The 20,620-nt window shown below is 38.9% G+C and overlaps 1 protein-coding gene across 1 annotated transcript in view; it reads right to left on the bottom strand.

Annotated features, from left to right (window-relative positions):
- The window catches only part of DPP10 (dipeptidyl peptidase like 10), a 3,628,631-nt gene that overhangs the window by 2,466,472 nt on the left and 1,141,539 nt on the right, over positions 1-20,620 (bottom strand). Inside the window, exon 4 of the mRNA XM_044074976.1 lies at positions 10,474-10,568. Within this exon, the coding sequence (XP_043930911.1) occupies positions 10,474-10,568 (95 nt within the window). The remainder of the gene's footprint in view (positions 1-10,473; positions 10,569-20,620) is intronic.

Genomic DNA, 20,620 nt, shown 5'->3' with positions numbered 1-20,620 from the left:
CTCAGCGATCACTACCCCACCTTCCTTCTTCGTAAAAAATTAAACATAACCAAACCCATACTATATAAGGAAACTAGAAACGAGCACAAGGTAAATCCACAAACTCTCAATACATTATTACGACAATGTAATTGGCAGCCATTACACACTCTGGAACTAGACCAGGCAGTTAAACTATTCAATACTACTTTTATGAATGTTTTGAATACAATAGCCCCCATTAGAAAACTTAGATCCAAGGTAAACTATGCTCCTTGGCTAACTAGGACCACAAAAGGCTTACTACAAGCCAGAGATAATGCCTGGAAGATCTGGAAAAAGAACAATACTAGCTTAAATAGACAGAACTATCAACAACTTCGCAATCAAGCCAAAAGGCAAACAAAGCTAGACAAACAAAGCTACTTCCTTCATCTCCAAAACAAACACTCTAAAAAACCCCAAAAATTCTGGCATGCTATAAACTCCCTTCTAAAACCTGGTAAAACTACTACCCCAGCTCCCAACACAAATTCCACTACTGACAGCTTAGCCTCTCAATTTAACCATCATTTCATAGACTCTATTCTATCACTATCTACTCAGCTATCTAGCAATAACCCTATATCCACCCCCACTAAGGACCATAGTAATATACCACCTTTCACCCTCTCTCCCATACCAACCTCCATAGTCAAAAGCTACTCTCAAAATTAAAACCTACCACTCTTGCAGCTGATGGCCTACCCACTAATTTCCTAAAACTAGCAGCTGAATCTCTAGCCTACCCTGTCTCAATTCTGATTAACCGCTCCATAAAAGAGGCTTATATCCCTCATCTATGGAAGGAATCACATATTATCCCCCTGCACAAAGGAGGTAACTCCTACGAAATATCAAACTACCGCCCCATTGCTATCCTATCCCCCCTGTCCAAAATTCTGGAAAAATGTATTCATACCCAAGTGATGCATTTCTTAACCTCACATAATCTCCTCTCCTCAACCCAGCACGGCTTCCGCCCAAACCACAGTACAACCACTGCTCTTCTGTCTTTCACCAACCAGGTTAACCAACTTAGAAATAACAACAACTTTGTATCTGCCATATTCTTAGATCTCTCTAAGGCATTTGACATGGTCTCACATAACCTACTACTACACACACTAACATCATTATCCTTTGCCCCCTCTACAACTGCTTGGTTCAGAAACTATCTCTCTGATAGGAAACAATCAGTCAAATGGCAAGGAACCCTATCACCCTTACTATCATCCACCATAGGCGTTCCACAAGGCTCAATACTAGGTCCATTACTATTCACTATTTTCACCAACAGACTACACACCTCCACACTGCATGCATCACCCATACAGTATGCTGATGACTCCACCTTAATCTGCTCAGCCCCATCCCTTACCGCTCTTCAAAATCTTACCCAGGAATCCTTCAATGCCACGGAAAAATGGATTACTGATATCCAACTGATCCTTAACCCCAACAAGACAAAACTACTACTTTTCTCCCCAACCAAATACAAACCCACACCCCTCTTTTTCACTATCACTTCCAAAAATGGCACCACAATCTCCCCCTCCCATCACACAAAACTCCTTGGCATTGAAATAGATAATGACCTCCACTTCGATGTCCACATCTCCCAAACTATTAAGAAAGTACATAAAAAATTAGGAACACTGTATAAACACAAACACTTCCTAACAGACCAAGCACGAATCACCCTAGCCCAAACCCATCTTCTGTCTACACTACTGTATGCATCTCCTATCCTAACCTGCATTAAGAAAACAGACATGAACAAACTAGAATCATGTTACAATAAGATTGCAAAATTCGCCAATAACTCTGCTTTTCGTAGCCATCATTGTCTTGCCCTAAAAGAATTACAGTGGTTAGAACTTCCTCATTTAATTAGTTTCCACCAACTTGTCCTCACCTACAACATCCTAAAAAATCCCCACAAGACTCCAGCCTTGAACCAACTACTTAAACAATACTCAGCAAGCCGTCCACTCCGCTCATCCAACAAAACCCTGCTGCACATAACTCAAGCCAGCAACACTGCAGGAAAAGCTCTATTTGCTCATACCATAGCAAAGACATGGAATAATCTCCCCCAGAATATCTCCTCGGCTCCATCTATCTCACTGTTCAAAAGATCACTTAAATCACACCTCCTGCATTCCTGGCTCTGTCCTTGCATCACATAAATGCTTTCCTGCTCTACCCAAATACTTCCGACCCACTCTACATCCTGCTTTCTATCTCTATACTACAGTACTAATTTCTCCTCAAAACTGGCATACAGTGCCTTCCTGTGCTCATGCTCAGTCCTGCATCAGCAAAGTTTGTCTGATCATGCTATCATATGTGATATATCTGATGATTGTATTGATACAATGTAGTCCTTTCATTAGTTTTATACAAATCACTTCTTCATATTGTTTTTTTATATCTTGTATTATAAATAATATCTAGTATTGTGTATATCTTGTATTATAAATAATATCTAGTATTGTGTATATTACCTCCAAACATGTAGCTGTATTAGTGGAGCTTTTCTCCCCGGGACTCCGCTGTAAATGGACCTCCGTCCAGTCGGACTTTCCCGGTTAACAAATGTAAAATAAATAAAATAAATAAATAAATAAATAAATTTCCATCATAAAAGTCTACTCAAAATTCTACAGTCCACCAGTAACAGTTCACCAGTGTCAGTAAATATGCACAATATCTGAAGTAGTAAAAGTCATCTAAATAATTCCCACATTAAAGTAATCTGTAACTAATGAAGAAGTTGCTGCTAGCAAACAGCTTGATATTTCATTGTTTCATCTACAAGTAAAGTGCCCGTTGCCCTTGAGGAATAAATTGTCTATGTTGCATTAATAAAATAAGCTAGTAATATTGCAATAGGGAATGGATGACAACAGGTACATTGTTACTAGGTATCTTCGCCAAAAAGGACTGCAGCATCCACCCCCCTTTACAACACAGTACAGTATCAGCAATGCATCTACCTAATGTGGGAGTAGAACCCACAGCCTTCTGCATCAAAAGTACACTACCTGTTGTGCTATTAACAATACAAGCAGACTCAGCATAAGCAGCACTAAACTTTAGTTCCCCTGCAGCTCTCAGCTCCTTGTAAAATCTACTCGACACTCAGCTGTATCTCTGAACTTTGCAGCACAAGAAATCTGGAAAAAGCCAACATTTATTGGGGGGGGGGGCAAAAGCCCAAAAATCAGGAACTCATTTTAAACATTGCTTGTATAATGTTGGAAAGTTGCTAGAATAGGATGCCGTGTTACCACCATACATTTTACTGCACAGTCTCAAACCCAGGACCCTGTACAAAACAGTCAGAGAAACATACCACTATGCCAAAGCAGCTGTTTTGTGAACATAGCTCTCAACCTTTTAGCAAAAGACACCTGGACAAAGCCAGTAATGGGGGAATACATCCCCCAAACATATTCAGTGAATTCAGTTCTCGCCATAGCACAAAAAACCTGGACGAAGCCAATAATGGGGGAATACAGTCAAAAAATTAGGGACAAATTTCAAATATCCAATCTTATAAACTTAGAAAATTGCTAGAACAAAGAGTTTTGTGTTACCATGTCCTTTCTGAAGAATATGAAGTCTAAAATTCAAATGCCTGTTATTTTTACTTAACATGTTAACCAGGAAAGTCTGAAATGGAACAAAAGCCAACTTTTAGCAGAGCAGGGAGAAACACTCCAGACATATAGACTCCACACAGAAGGCACCCTAGCCAAGAATCAAACCAGAGAACCTGTAGCTGTCAGGCAACAATGCTACCAGTGCACCACTGCACTACTGACTTTGCAAGGGAAAAACAAACATTCAGAAATCACAGATTTTATGAGGAACAGAACAAATATGAGGCAAAAATCTGTTTTTATTTACAAATGGTGGTGGGTAGGGAAGGCAGGCCCTTGCCACCTGCACTTAAGGTACAGGATTAAAGCCTGACATCTCTAGCCACCAGCAGATAGTGACTGGAGCATCAGACACAGACACAGACACAGAAACAGAGACAAACACACAGACACATACACACACACACACACACACACACACACACACACACACACACACACACACATACACACTCTCGGCAGCATAAATATAAGCATAATGGACACACACACAAAATCGGCAGCATAATGGACACACACACAAAATTGGCAGCATAAATATTAGCATAATGGATGGCAGGATCGGTAGCATAATAAAAGCAAACTATAAAATTACACTTACCGCTCTGTCCAACGTACAGCTTCCCTCATGGCTGCTTTCCACACACACCTTACTTTTGGTTTCCGGTTTGGCTGGTGGCTGGTTTCTGTTTCCTATGGTAGGCTGAAGGCTCCAGCCTGCGGGTGATGCAGTTCAGTCTTCTCTGTGTGCGGGTGACGACAACCGCACAGACTTCTAGGTTGCAGGGCAGAGATGCCTTTTTCCCTTATCCAGACTGCCTAACAGGCAGTCTGGATAAGGGAGAAAGGCATCTCTGTTCTGCAACCCAGAAGTCCGTGCTGTGAGCATGCATGGAGGGTTTTTTTTTCATGAGGTTTTTTTTTTTTTTTTTTTTTTTTTTCTTGTTTTGATTTTATGTTTGCCTTTTTTTTTCTTTTCTTTTCTTTTTACAGGTGGGAGGGCTGCAGTCCTATAGCATGAGCCGCCCCTGATCAGGACACTGATCCAGTCATCACACTGCTTGCATTATACCCATCAATGCCAACCAGTAAGCAAATCAGCAAGCATCAAACCAAACTGACATGTAAATTATTAAAATTTCACCATCAGACACCTGTAGACCACCCTCTCCCTCTACACCATGTATGCCTGAGAAGCCTCAGAGAAAGCTTTACAAAAGCCTTAGAAAAACGTAATTTTATATACTCTATTAATTTGAACTGGTATGCAAATCAGCTAACATCAAATAAAACTGACAAGCAAAAAATTAAACCCTACCTCAGAATCATCTTGACTCCCTCAGTCTCTGCTTTTTGCTTCTGTATTTCACTTCAGAAAATTTTTCAGGCAAAGCTATAATCCAAGCCCTTGTATTCCTAATATACATATGTGTGTGTGTGTGTGTGTGTGTGTGTGTGTGTGTGTGTGTGTGTGTGTGTGTGTGTATATATATATATATATATATATATATATATATATATATATATATATACAAACACACACACACACACACACACACACACATATGTATATGTGTATATATTTATGTTAAGTGTTCCCATATAGTGATTTCTTTTTGCTAGCCTACCTTATGCAATAGTGGTACGAGAGTGAGGAAGTTTGTGCTAGAATTAGAGAACATCTAGGGATTATTCATTGGATAATGAAAACAATTCCTCGACTGAACACTTTAATTTAGTCTGTTCTGTTTTAATAAGGAGAAATTAATCGTAGGCACTAAGCAGCATATAACTGCAAAGTACCTTGCTAAGGTAAGGTAAAACAGCTCTTATACTTTACAAAAAAAGCACCAAACCAGGCAGGTCCAAGGGTCACCTTCCTGTGATTTCTCCTGTCCACCTGGTGAATATGGGCATATTGGGGCAATGCAGCAATTGCCTCATGTACACAGACAACCCTCTCCTCCTACCACCCAACAATACAACCTGCAAGAGATGCACTTACATAGCCAAACTGGAAGCAAAGCTCTCTCCACCCAAGATTGTGATAGACAGTCAAGAGGAAAAGGTTAACACCTGCACTACACCTCAAGCAACACATAGCCCTTTTCAACCCACACCACCAACACCCTCACATAGCAACACTAAACCCACATATGCGGAGGCACTTAACAGTAACCTGCCTAAGCAACAAGGACCTCTGAAGATGAAATGCAAACAAACACCAATCACAACCAAAGTGTCACATAGCTCACAACACCAGTGTGCCACCCAACAACAGCTCCTAAGGCAAGACAATGTACCCAACACTTTAGTCATAGGTGACTCTATAGTCAGGCACACTGATGTCCCACTCACTGGACTGAACAAGTAGAAAATTACAGTCAGCTGCCTGTCAGGTGCCAGGATTCACCACATAACGCATGCACTCAAGTCACTCCACAACAAGTACAAATATGACTCTGTCATTGTCCATGTTGGAGTGAAGGACTTGAGACATACTTCCCTGTACTACATGAAAAGACACATGGAAGAACTCTTGGATCATGTGGCCCAGGCAGATATGACCCTAGCCATAAATAGCATCTGCCTTTGCCCAGAATGATACCACAGTATAAGGACAAAATGATTGACGTCAACAACTGGCTCAGCTTCTGGTGTCATTCAAAGGGGATCCAGTATCTGTCTACCTGGGATGACATGATCGACAGACCATGATGCTTTGACCAGAGATGGTCTGCACCTGGGATTCAGGTTACTGGCTAAGGCTCTTACCACCACTATAGTGCCTTTTTTAGGCAAAGTGCAAAGGACAAAACCACCACCATAACAGGTACAAGCATGCAAAATCTGAAGGTAATGCTACGCAATGCTAGAAATCTAAACCTCAAAATGCACTCTCTCAAGGCACTCCTAAAAATGGAGAACATCAATATCTGTGCAGTAACTGAGAACTGGTTCAAGGCTCCAGAGAACACCCTTGCAATACCAGGCTACAAGTCATACCACACTTTTTGACCACCAAACCAAGACTGAAACACTAAAGGTGGAGGTTTGTCCATATTCACCAAGGATATTCACACCACCAGGCTAGTTGCCCAACACAATGCGTCTGAAATTTTTTAGTTGCAACTAACACTAGGTAAGACTGCAATCCAAATTGTAGCTTGCTACAGATCCCCCACCATGCCCCAAGATTCTCACTGCACCTTTCTAAACATACTGGAAAATACTAAGATACAACCAAACACCCTAATACTGGGTGATTTTAACTACCCTGCCATTAACTTGGAAAAACTACTCGTGTATCAACAACCTTGGCCAACGGTTCTTGGATTCATAAATTCCAATGACCTGGATCAACTAATCCATAGTCCCACCAGGGGCTCCAATATGCTAGACCTGTTACTAACATGGAAAAACTGATGCTCCACACCTATGGTCACCTCCTCATTGGTCAGGTCTGACCATAAGCTAATCACCCTTGACAACCACATCCCTCCCCCACCTCCCAGTATGGAAACCTCCATAACAAACTTGTCCAAAGCCAACTTCATTGGACTCAAGTCAGAAGTTCCAAATTTCATGACACCCATGCAGATGGGAACTGAAAGTTTGACTGCTGAATCCTACACTAAGGCACTGTATGAGCACATCCACTCATTCATGAACCGTGCCATCCCAAATAGAACCAAGATGCTCTTCTCCAAATATGGAAGCCAATCTGGTGGTCCCCTGCAATAAACAAACTTTTCAACAAAAGGAAGAAAATGTTGCAGAAAAGAAGAAAATGCCAGGATGGAAAAAACTCCCTTACCAGCCTCAGTAAGAAGCTGAGATCCCTCATAAAATCATCCCAAGCTAGTTACGAAAATAAAGGTGCCAAATATTCCAAAGACAACCACAAGGCATTCTATAGCTATGTTAAGAATCTAAATGGCAATGCTCAGATCTGCTCTGAGTTACAACAGAATGGCATTAATATACTGATCCCAAGGATATTGCCAATATCCTGGCAGATTGATTCAGTGCCGACCTTGCCCCCCCTCACCCCCTAAAGGGCCCATCTCAATACCGAAAGATTGCCAAATTCCAGTAATAAAGGTCACACTGGTAAAAAAAACACACTCCAAAGCTAAGAATACAGCATCAATGGAACCAGATGACATCCCGGGCTCTGTACTACATGAACTACAAAGTGAACTGGCACCTCACCTAAGTATCATGTTTAATCATAGCCTCACCTCAGGCTTCATGCCCACTGAGTGATGCACAGCTACAGTTATCCCACTCCTCATGGGGGGATCCACCTTGGATCCTGGGAACTACCGCCCCATCAGTCTGATGAGCCTGATCTGCAAGGCCATGGAATGTATTATCACGGAACTTATAAACAAAGACATTGATAACCTTCAAACACTGAAGCCTACCCAGTTTGGGTTCAGGAAGGGCCGAGCTTGTATTCTTCAAATCAATCTCCAGAGCTGTGGATGAGGGTAAGGTGGTCCACGCAGCCTATCTGGACCTTGCCAAGGCCTTCAACACCATCCCCCACTCTCTGGAATCATAGGTAAACTTACTAAGCTGGGCATTAATCCCTATGTCACTTGATGGGTTGTCAACTGGCCTACTGACAGAACCCACACTGTAAAAGGAGCCTACTCCAAATCCAGCTCCAGACAAGTGACTAGTAGAGTACCTCAGTGTTCAGTCCTGGGACCGCTCTTGTTTGGCATTGACATCTCGAAGTACAGGCCAACACTAAGGGACTCTGGCTAAAAAAGTTTGCAGATGATTACAAACTGGGAGCCATTATTGAATCCCCAAATGATGTGGATATTCTACAAAATAGCCTTACAGAAACAGATGCTTGGTGCCAGAGCCATGGGCTCAAGCTCAATACCAAGAAATGTACAGTTATCCTCTTTGGGAAAAAAAACATGTACCCATGAATTACCATATAGGTGGCAGTACACTAAACACCGAAAGTGTGATAAGAGACTTAGGAACACAGGTGGACAGTGGTCTCACCTTCAATAACCACATTGCCACAACAGTCAGGAAATCCTTCTATGTGGCACACCTCATCACTAAGGGCTTGTCATCCAGAAAAAAGTAGGTCATTGTCCCACTGTACTCATCCCTAATTAGACCTATTATAGAATACAATACCCCATTTGGTATGTACCTCTCAAGACATCTGCAACAACTGGAAAGGGTGCAGAAATACCTCACTAAATGAATCCCAGGCCTAAAGCAGATGCCCTATGCTGACCATCTAAAAAAACTCCAGCTATACTCTGTCACATATCATCTAATCAGAGGAGATCTCTGCTTAACATACAAGGCCATATCAAACTCAGAGCTGCTGGACATGCTACACTTAAAGAAATCCCAATCCCAATCAGAACCACATGATCCAGGGATCTAAACCTTGTCATCAGAATGAACAAAACATGCTGGAGGGATAGGTTCTTGACCCAAAGTCTCCACAGACTCTGGAATAGACTGCCCATATATTTCAAGCAGAGCGCCTCTTTGACCCTCTTTAAAAGGAAAAGGAATCTTGACGATTGGATGGGAGATAGGAAAGTCACCTCGGGGATCGCATCAGTCACCCTGCTAGATAGGGGTCCAGGGAAGTAAATATTGTGGGAAGAAATAGCCAGGGAATTGTTGGAAGTAAATATTGTGGGAAGAAATAGCCAGGGAATTCTTATGGCAAGGCTTGTATAAGCCCTAGGGCTGATAGCCTAGTACCAACCTATGAACCTTAAAAAAGTATTTAAATTTGTTATACTTTCATCTGATCAAGATAATCATATACATTGCATAAGTTTATGTTGTCAAAATGCAGGCCACAAATATTTTGAAACATATCACTGTTGAAACAGAAACTCAGTGTGTTTTTATTTAAGGTAATTGATAAGGCATTACTTGATTTTGTAAAAGTGATTAATTTGACCAAAGGAGACAGAGTATATTCAAGAAGGCAAAAGTGTAAGTAAAATAAAATGTTTGCTGAATGAACCTCTAGTGTACATTGTGTGTGTGTGTGTGTGTGTGTGTGTGTGTGTGTGTGTGTGTGTGTGTGTGTGTGTGTTTAAATAATACTCTTTCAATACTCTATGACACTTCAAAAGACATGCATCTGGAGTATTTTTCCATGGGCCTCCACTGAAAATGGGCTCTGTCCCAGACAGACTTTCCAAGCAAACACATATTTAACTAACTAACTAACTAACTAACTAACTAATAAATTCATCCTATGTCCACACGTTAGGTGATTCTACGGTCACTTCAGTTTTACACTGCAGCTTAGCATACGGATGCCGTTTTACAGTTTGACAAAGAATGTTGACTGACACTATTATTTCAATGAGAAATTCCATGTGTTCGCTGCACAATAATGCACACCTCCAATGTGCTTCAGCCCTGGAAAAGTAATGCTCGCTTTATTTTTGATTTGTTATTCCCTTAGATCATGTGCTTTACTTGAAATCAGTTAATAGGAAATGTCTAGATCCTTCCATGCATAAGGAGTAGTTGTATGAAGAAGACTCTGATTCATAATACTTTGATACACAGTTTTAAATACAAAAGTGTGTTATTTTACAAGTGCCTTTAGAAGTGGTCTAAAGTAAAATTAAAAAGAAGAGTTGCTGTGAATTGTACAATACATAACTAAGTAAAAGTGAAGATATAATGCGGTATTACATGTAAATACTGTATTTGTGTTCATTCACTTATAGATGAAAACTGAGTTACACTGATGGTTACTTACAAAAGTGTTGTTTGGAAGCAGAACTGTAGTCTCATTTCTTTCCACATTCAGTTTGAGAACACGTCCGTCCTGATTTCTATATACGACTTCTGTATCTGTTAAGACAAGAAGAAGAAGAATAAGTACATTTATAATTACTTAACTGGAATGCTAGAGAGAATGATGCAACGAACAAAGATTAAGCATGGAACTACTATAGCTGAATGACAAGGACATTTCAGTTTCTGCACACCTACGCAAAGAATAGGTTTGACACCAGCTGTCATCAATTTGTTTCTGTGGTGAAATACATTTCAACAATCTGTTGTATTCAGTTTGCACAAATCAGGGTGAATGCCATTACTACATTTATGACGTTCTCAAATGCCCCCCACTATAACTAGCTTCAGTAAATCAGTTTGTTAAGTCCCTTACACAAAGCTGAAACCCATTTCCTGATTCTGTAAACAGGATTGCGTATGTATACTCTACAGAATGAAGGCTGCAGGTCAGTACAGTCTGCCACTAATGTTTGCACTGCCAGAGATTATGAGTAGAGAGTTTATGCACATTTTTTCCTCTGTTGGTGCTGCATACGATTTATAAAGGCAGTGATTAGGCAATTGTAGGAATTAACTGTAGGCAGATAATATCTTCAAGTACAGGTAACCCGTCCCAGCTTACCCTAACATAAATTTCACCACTTATCTATAAAGACCATAGGCAAACACAAAGTAATCTACTAATGTCTTCTCTTCCGTTCTAAACTGATATCTTTTCACCTTTTAGACAGCAGGTTTCTTTGTTTTGCTTTCTCATAATGACTTAACCTCACATTGATTGAGAAGCAGTGACATTTAAAAAGAGTGACATTTAATGTATATAGTTGTATATAGGTTTTTAGCTTTAATGATATCGACATTGTAGTTAAGAAGTTTTGTTTTCAGTTAGACTCACTTCATATTGACAGCATTATGGATACTCACGCTAAATGTAAATATCTCTAGAAATTAAATAGTTGTCATTTTAGAAAGTCAATTTTTCACCATCAGTTCCCCTTGTTACACCTCTACTATGGCAGTCATATTATGGTATATACAAAAGCTTACCTCTTTCTTCTTTTTCTCTTTGGTCAGCTGGTGTTTAATTAATTTAGAACTGTATTATGCCACGATGGTGCAGCGGTAGCATTGTTTTCTCACAGCAAGAGGTTATCCCATTCGCTTCTCGGCTGGAATGCGGGGAGTGCCTTCTGTGTGGTGTCTGCATGTCCTCCCTGTGGTTGGGTGGGCATTCGATAGACATGCGTAAATGGACATGCCTTCGTTGAAGGTTGAACGTCGAGCTGGCACCTCGGCGTTCGTGAAAATTTACTGCCAATCATAAGCGGACCGGAGTTCCACTGTGGCGACCCCTAACCAGGAAAAGCCAAAAGATAACAACATTATCCTTAAGAGCTCTCTTCCTCTCATTTTACTACTTATAACTAGTTTAGCATAATGATTGTCTCATCCTAATTGTGTCACAACTGTTTGGATATGTATCCATGTCATATTACTTTTGTATTGCTTATTGTTTAAATGGCTTTTTGTGTATTCAAAACTCAATAATTTTTTTTTTTTGTAAAAAAAGTATAGGTAACAAGTAGATGTCTACTGTACTTAAAAATGTAGGTGAGAAATCAAGGTCCATTTTGTCATAACAGGGAGAAGAGGTTTGGTGCAAAATGGTGCCATGCTGTGTAGCAGCTTGGCAGCATCTATTTCCTACCTGCTATGTCATCCAAACAACATTATCACAGTTGTGCAGGTGTAATGATAAATGCATCACATGGTATATTTGTTTAGTACTGGGGCTGTAACAGTGAGCTATTTATATAAACTTTTTAAATGAGCTGGTCATTTCATCACATGCTCTCACCTTGTGAAAACAAATGATACAGCACCATACTGGTCACTGTGGGGAGAATAATGTGTTGAGGGGAGGGGGTACTACTTTTGCTTATAGTTTTACTAAGGGCTCAGTGAGCTAAGAGGAAGGGATACTGTTTTTAATTATGACATCATCATGACAGATGTGCTGATGGTGGCAAAAAATCTTTAACATACACCGCTTCCACTGATCAGTGTGTGCTTGAAAGCCAGGATGTGTACGTCATCCACTGATCATGACATGATGGTGATCCTGTATGTGTATAACCCACCAGGCAATTATCATGCAGATATGGGTGTACTGTGGTGTCTACCCTTTTCCTCAATGTAGTGTGATCTCAGAGTTGGTATATTTAATTTGCAGGGGGTGTGGGGGGTGCAATTTACAGTCCTGGACTGTTGGACGGTGGGAATGACCTAGGCAGGTCTTGCTACTTCGCACCCAGTGGGGTATGCATGTACAGGATTACTGATATGATTTCCTGTGATAGTTCTGTGGACACTGAGCGATCTGCATAAATAATCTAAGGGTGGTATTATTATACAGAGTGCCAGTCCTGCTGAGAGATGTACAGATGATCGGAATGCCATTATGTATATGAACAGATGATTAGAATGCCATTATCTATATGTACAGATGATCGGAATGCCATTATCTATATCCTGCCATACTTTGTAAATGTGTTGGAACAAAAAACCTATATGAGCTAAACAGTGACTATAAACATTATATGTCTGTCAATAGTCTCCAAATCACTTAATTAAGCTTGACCAAACTATGTTATGAAACAAACAAAATGCAATACAGAAAATACAACTTTGAAAATGCTTTGATTGTGTTATGTAAGACTCTTTTGTCCTAAACCCTGATAATAAAAAGGCATGTGAAAGAGTGAGCTGTAGTATCTCTTTAATGCTTCAAATAATGTGGGGAGCCAAGACTATTTTCTAAGGTCTCTGTCAGCTAATTACATAATAAACATCAAAAGTACTTCATGTTTGAGAAATATTGTCCCTTCATCTCTCTGAAAATAAAACTTACCAAAGGGGAAAAGAAAGTTGTTTACAATACCTCTTTGAAGTATCAATAAAATAGAGCAAATTTTTGATCTATTTCACCCAAGTGGAACTATCTTTGATTTAGAGGTTTTCACTTCCTATCACCAGTTAGTTTATGAATGCTAATATTCAATAGCTGTTACAGATTTTAGTCTCATGTTGTTAATGCATCATATTTTAAGTTCATTCCACCCCAAAATCAATATAAGCTCATAGGTTCATACATACCTTTTAGGTTATTGATCTATGAGACTCCTAAGAAGCCTAGCCTTACACTCCTATGGTAGTTTTTATCCCTTATATCTGGCATACAAATAACACAGAGACAGGCGAAACAGGGATTAATTTACATGTTTCCTCTATCCATGAGTAGCAGGTGCTAAACTGGGGATGGAATTGAGATTACCCATCCATTCTTTCAAATTACATTTGAACAGAATAAAAAAAGTACTTCTCATTATGTGGAGTGGACAACAGTTCCACAGAAATGGTATTCTCTGTAATACGTACATATACCGTTAACATGTTCTATTTATTTTGCAAAATAGAACAACAGCCCTTGAGTGAGCATTTGTGATACAACTGGACTAACGAATGTGTATTGGATGGAAAAAATGCTTATGTTCTCTATGGAAGGCACAGGTCAGTGGGACATTGTGTTTGTTCCAGTTGTGACAAGTGTTTGGACAGGCAGATATCGAAGGAGCTTAATAAGCTGCCTAATGAGTACTGAGGCAGCAGAATGATAACATCCAGCGATATGGATGCAATACATTTAGATATAGTCTGTGTGATAAAAAAATGACTTTTTTACAGCACTGAATATGTGATGATCAAAGGGAGGCTCATTATCAACATAGGATTCCATATATTTAGCAAAGGGATCAATATTCAGGGGTTATGTTGTAAATATGATACCTACAAGGTGAGCTTACTGTAGGATATGATTAAACATTTCTTGACAATTCTGTTTTGTCTATGGTTTTGACACCAAATATTTGTTTTGGACAAGTTCTCTTATCTGATCTTGGTGTCTTCTGAGGAGTTTATGATGGCACCATGTTTGCAGTCATCTGCAAGCTCACTCAGATGGAAACCCTTAACATAAGGTTTGACCTCCAACAAGTAAATGTCAAGAGCCACTCCAGTGACATAGAGGGATAAAGCCCTTACTCCAGCCCAGTATGCTCAGGTTTGATTAGCAACTTGGGAGACTGATGGAGTGGCAGGGAGGGCATTCCTCTTAGGGGAGGCATGGTTCAAAGATGGGAGTTAATTTCAAAGTTATGTGGTGAGTGTGGCAGGCAAGACAAGGAAGTTGGTAGGGCACTTAAAGAAAAAAAAATAAGATGCCATTAGAAATCCACGGCTTGCCCCAGTGATACTGAAGCAAATTTTGGGGATAGAACTCAGGTTGGTACACCAGGAGTGGAAGTGTGACACTAGGAGCTGGACTTGTGAAATGATGTCCCAAAGCGGATGAACAAAGCATCCAAACATATTTACAAAAAAAAAAAAAAGATAAACGAAAAGCCCAAAAGGAGTAACCAAAGGACTGATCTGTGGAGTACAGTGGTATTGACAGTACTTTGGGTGAGGTGGAGCTTCCCACTATAACTTCTTGTGTACACTTTCTGAGCCAGTTTGATAGCCAATGAATTGCATAGGTTGGACATTTACATGGGAGAGTTTATCTTTCAAACCCAGCTGTGGGATGGTGCTGAGTGTCTATGTGAGGTCTAGATATGTGAAGTGCACTGTTGTGCCCTTGTCCATTGCTTCAGAACTTTTTTTCAAAGAAGTTGACCAGGTTAAGTAGGCAGGTCCTGCCCTTCCCTAATTTGAAATGTGTTGGGATGTGAGCTTATAGGTTAAATATTCCTTATTTATTACTTCCATTATTATGCTTTCTGTAGCCTTACAGATGTGAATGGCCAGGTTTATGGGCCTATAAATCCCTGAGTCTGTTGAATTTCCATCTTTGTTGAATAGAATGATAGTTGCTGTCCTCTATTCAACCAAAATGAAGCCTGCTTTGAGGCTGATATTGAGTAGTTTCTGTAGTGGATCAGACAAGTCATATTGCAGGCTACCAGTAGCCAGCCTAGTAAGTTATCTGGCCTCATAGACATAGTACCTTTGACCTTAGATAATGCCTTGAGAACTTGTTCCTGAGACATTTGTGTGGGGTGTAAGTGAGGGTATGTGATCTGAGAATACTGGAGAAGAGAGAGTGCAGCTCTGAGAGTAAACTTACAGTATATCTTCAAATGATCACTGCTGCAGTATCCTTGGGTATATGAGTTATATCCTGCCAGATGTATAACATCTGGCCAGCTTCTAAAGCTTCAGAGCACCTTCCATGCACCCAAACCATCAGTCAACTCTAGCTGAATTGACTAAAAAGGCAGGTTTTGGTGGCAGGCCCTTCAGAACTTTCATGCCATTAGAGAGAGGGAGGGTCAGCCCTGAAAAGACAATGCTAGGAAAAACAAAAATAATAAGTATGGTATAAACAACACACCAAATAACAAGGGGGATGGGTGGAAAAGCTACTGCAGCAATAATCATTTGAATAGCTACTCTTATGGTAAATTCACTTACACAATCATAATATGTCCATCATATTGATCACTGCTGCAGTAGCCTTAGATATATGGGTAGATTATGCTAGCTTACTACATTTGGAAGTGGAAGATGAAGGTTCCTGGAGCCCTTGGAGAATAGTCCTAGCAAAGTCTGATTTTCACCTAGAGAAGGAATCCAGCTTGTAATGTCTTGTAAGCATGTGTGTAAAATTTCAAACTGCTGATTTTGGAATACATTATGAATACAACCATTTCCAAAGAGCCATAGATGAAGCCAAGGCCATGGTAGAGTGGGCCATGTCTCTGTCCAGAACAATTTTGTTGTGGTATGTATAACAAAAGGTAATAGTCTGAGATAACTATTTAGAAATAATTTGTTTTGACACAGACTGTTTCTTTTTCTTACCTTCAAAAGAAATGAACAAAACTGATCTGAAGATTTAGTTATCTCAAGATAGTACCCAAGTTTTCTGTGGATATCCAAGGTATGGAATATCCTTTCTCTCTCATTTCTAGATTCAGGAAACAGAACAGGGTGATACATTATTTGGTCTAAAGTAAACTTGAATACCACTTTAGGCATAAAATAAGGATTAGTTCTCAAAGAAACCCTGTCTCTGTGAAAAAAAATGAGATATAATTGACTCACCATAAGACTTTACAACTCAGATAATCTTCTTGCAGAGGTCAGAGCAATCAGTAAAATAGTTTTCACTGTTAAGAACTTCAAGTTAGCCAGATTTTCTGGTTCAAATGGAGCAAGTGTTAGTACAAAATTAAGATCCCAAAGAGGGGCTAGCAGTTTTACTGGAGGCCTCTTATGCAAAACCCATTTCAAAAACATTTTGACATGAGAATGCATTGAAAGAGGGGGATCCATGAGCAGACATGCTGAAATAGTTGATCAATGAACCCTGATGGTGGAGGAAAAAAAGGCCATATAATAGTAACTCACACAAAAATATTGTAAAACCAAAGAATAACTAGCCCTGATGGGTGATGGTTATGTTGTTGTCATCAACTAGAAAACCATTTCCATTTATAATACATGATTTTCTAGTAGCAGGCTTTCTCAACTCTATTAGTACCTGTTGCATGTCCTCAGTAAAGAGGTGCCTAAATGTAATTAATTTGCTATCATTCAGGCAGTCAGTTGAAGTTGATTGGGGTCAGGTTTTATCACACACCCCTGATGTGTGATTATATCTATTCTGTGAGGAAGCTTGTGGTAATTGTCTCTAGCCATTTCCAAAGGAAGGAAGTCATGACAATGATCTTGGAGAAATCCTTCTGAATCTTCAGAAGTACCCAGGATATCAGTGGAAAGGGTGGAAAAGAATACAGGAACATTCCTGTCTTAGGAAAAGAAAAAGACATATGTTTTCCAGAACTTCTTGCATCGAGCCCTGGAGCTGATTCTTGCCAGACAATCATTCAAAGATGAGTCAATTTCAAAAATCATCAAACTGGAAATAAATAAATAAATAAATTAGGTCAACCTGAGGAACTCCCCCAATGATGGATTACATCTTGGAACATCCCCTGGTCTATTTTCCATTTGTGAGGGTCTGTCCTTGTCCTGCTCAGCTTGTCTGTCACATAGCTTTGCTCTGATGGAAAACAGGATATCTGTAGAGTAGGACTGCTACTATGAAGCTATATCCCAAGATAACATGACTTGGAACACCCTGATTCTCTATTGCATGTTGATATACCACATGACTGCGATACTTTCTGTAACAACTTAGAGATGTCCAAGTGACCAGAGATGATTCAGACAGCAGAGTGCCTTGATCAGGGTAAGCATTTATTTATATTCATGTGCTTGTATTTGTCCCATCCTGAAACTGCTCCCCAAGCAAAGTCTATGGTGTCTGTGGTGACTGGCTACTTTAAAACGTGGAGGAAGAAGGGGAAGCCTACAGTTTAGGGAAACTTCTGTCTCTAGCATGGGATTTCTTTATTGACAAACCACAGCACTGAGATTTGCAAAGACAAAGGATGTTGTAGCTCGGACTAAAGAGACTTCAGATATCATTGTAGCTTTCTCAGGTGGAGTCTTGCCAGGGTATCTTGAGAATTCTAGTTGCCATGAGTCCCAAATTCCCTCATAGTGTCTGATGTATGAGTGGAAAACCTTAAAAATAGATCTAGATCTAGATATAGATCTATTTTTTCCTGTGGAAGAAAAGGTCTTTGAACTGAGGTGTGTACCTGATACCCCTGGGAAAACAATCCTGTGTGAAGGAGTCAAAACAAAAGACTACTGAATGTTTTCTTGGAATCCTAGCTTGTGTAAGAGATCTTTCACCAAAGTGAGAGATTCCGGAAAAAGACTATAGAGGGAAGCAAGTTGTCTAAATACGGAAAAATGTGGATACCCTGTAGCCTGCAATGATATATAAATGTAAAAAAAAAAAAAAAAAAAAAAAACGGAACTCAGGCACAAAAAGAGAAATGTTTATGATTTTTAAGTGCTTTCATTCTTCATTCCACAGAACTTCATCAGAAAACCATGACCAGGAATACAACCCATTTAAATAACAATCCCTGAGTTAATTAATTAATTGGCTGAACAATAAAACACCATCTTCAATCTTCATTGAAGTACATGAGTAAAATACAGTCTCAAATCTGTCCATTATTCCATACATTATTGTTTGTTAGTTTAAAACATCACTCAAATATGCTTCTAAAAAATAAACAATATATATTAACTATTTAAATGTTTTACACTTAAAAATACAATTTATAGAAATGTTATCATTAATTCCAGGTGCAATATCTGCTCTTAAAAAATTTGCCATTTAAGTTCCAAGAACTCTAGATATGAATTGAAAGTATCTACAAACCTTTTCCCTGCTAACTTTTTCCACTACCATAAATTGAAACTTTTTAAAATCTGAGCATGTCTGTGAATGCCCAGCCAATGTATTACTGTTATCCTTCTTTCTTATTGCAAAAATGTGTTCTCTGATTCTATCTGTAGTTTTACCTACATAAAAATGTTTACATGCAGAACACACTGCAACATAATCTAACCCTTCAGTCTGACAGGTAAATCTATGTTTGGCAATATAAAGATATTTGTTGTGTTTAAAACAAAAACTACTCATTGTGAAATTAAACCTACATTGTGAACAACTATTACAGGGAAAAGTTCCTCCTTTCTTATTCAAATCTGACTGCACCTGTGTTTTAGAAGAACTTTCTAAAAACTGTTTCAAATTCTGAGTTTTTTATGAATAAACTTTGGTTTATCCCTTATAATATTAGCAAGCTCCTGATTTCCTATCAAAAGTTTCCAATATTACTAATAATCTAATGTATCTTTGTTGCTTCCACATGTACAAGTATAGGAAAAGAACAAGTAGACTCCTTATTTTCTACTGTCATTTTAGCACAAAAGCCTTCTAAAATCAGGAGAAACTTTTCATACGTTTGTTTTCTTACATTATCTGAGATAAAGTGAAGCTTTTCTAAAGGATATCTTCTTTCTTAAAACAACCTTATAACTTTATTAATTTCCTCTAGGAAAATTCTATCATCACTAATTAGACAACTTAATTTGATGTTGTCCTCAAAATACATGCAATTTCATAAAAGGGGGACGAAAACTGTCATAGTGTAAATAATTGTTAGTAAATGCACTCTTTTCTGAAAATGTTATTAGAAAACTTTTTTTCAAAGACATTTAAATAGATTTCAATATCTAAAATATGTACTGAAGTCCCCGTATTACTCAGAATAAAGTTTAACCATGTCGCACTGTTTTTAACCTGTTCCAAAAATTTGTAAACTGATGCTATATCACCTGCCCAAATAAAAAAAAAAAATCATCAATATACCTTCTATAGAAACAAACATTACTAAAAAGCAGAATCTTTTTCAAAAATTCTTACTCCCACCAACATAAAACCAAATTCGCAAACACTGGTGCCACTCGAGCCCCCATTTCTACTCCACTTTTTTATTGAAAAATATTGTTGTTAAACATAAAAAAATATTTTTTAGCACCAATTCAAATAACTGACATATAATGGACACATCTTGTTTTAATTTTTTACAATACTTACTTAGATACAGCTTTAGAAATTTTAGGCCCTCCTCTTGATCAATAGAGGTGTGTAAAGAACTAACATCGATGGTGCATAACAATAGTTTCTTTGCCAGTAAAAGTGTACTTCTTAAGCTCTTCTAAAAACATCCATGAATATTTCAAATAAAAATTACTGGCCTGAACTGTGAGGTTCAAAATTCTATCTAAATACGCAGACATTTTAAATGTTTTGCTGAAAGGAGCAGAGGCAATTGGCCTAAAAGGAGTTTTTTCTAAATTTTTAGGCAGTTTGGGAATTCCATACAGTATGCCTAATTGTGGCTCTTCAACCATAAGATATTCAAATAAATCTAGTGTGATATATGCCTGATGTAACAAATGAAACATAGGTTAATGCCCTTGTAACATTTTCTTACAAGACTTTTCGAAATTTTTTTATAACTTGTATCATCAAATAATATATAATCATAGCCAGACAGTTTGTGAACACTCTTTTTTTCAGTGGATAGTCCAGAGGGTGAGGCAGAGAA

Source organism: Protopterus annectens, chromosome 6.part0 (assembly GCF_019279795.1).
Source record: "Protopterus annectens isolate FY-2018-M chromosome 6.part0, PAN1.0, whole genome shotgun sequence".
NCBI classification, from domain to species: Eukaryota; Metazoa; Chordata; order Ceratodontiformes; family Protopteridae; genus Protopterus; species Protopterus annectens.
Note: the sequence above shows the minus strand (reverse complement) of the source record. Positions and strands in the feature narration are given on the sequence as shown.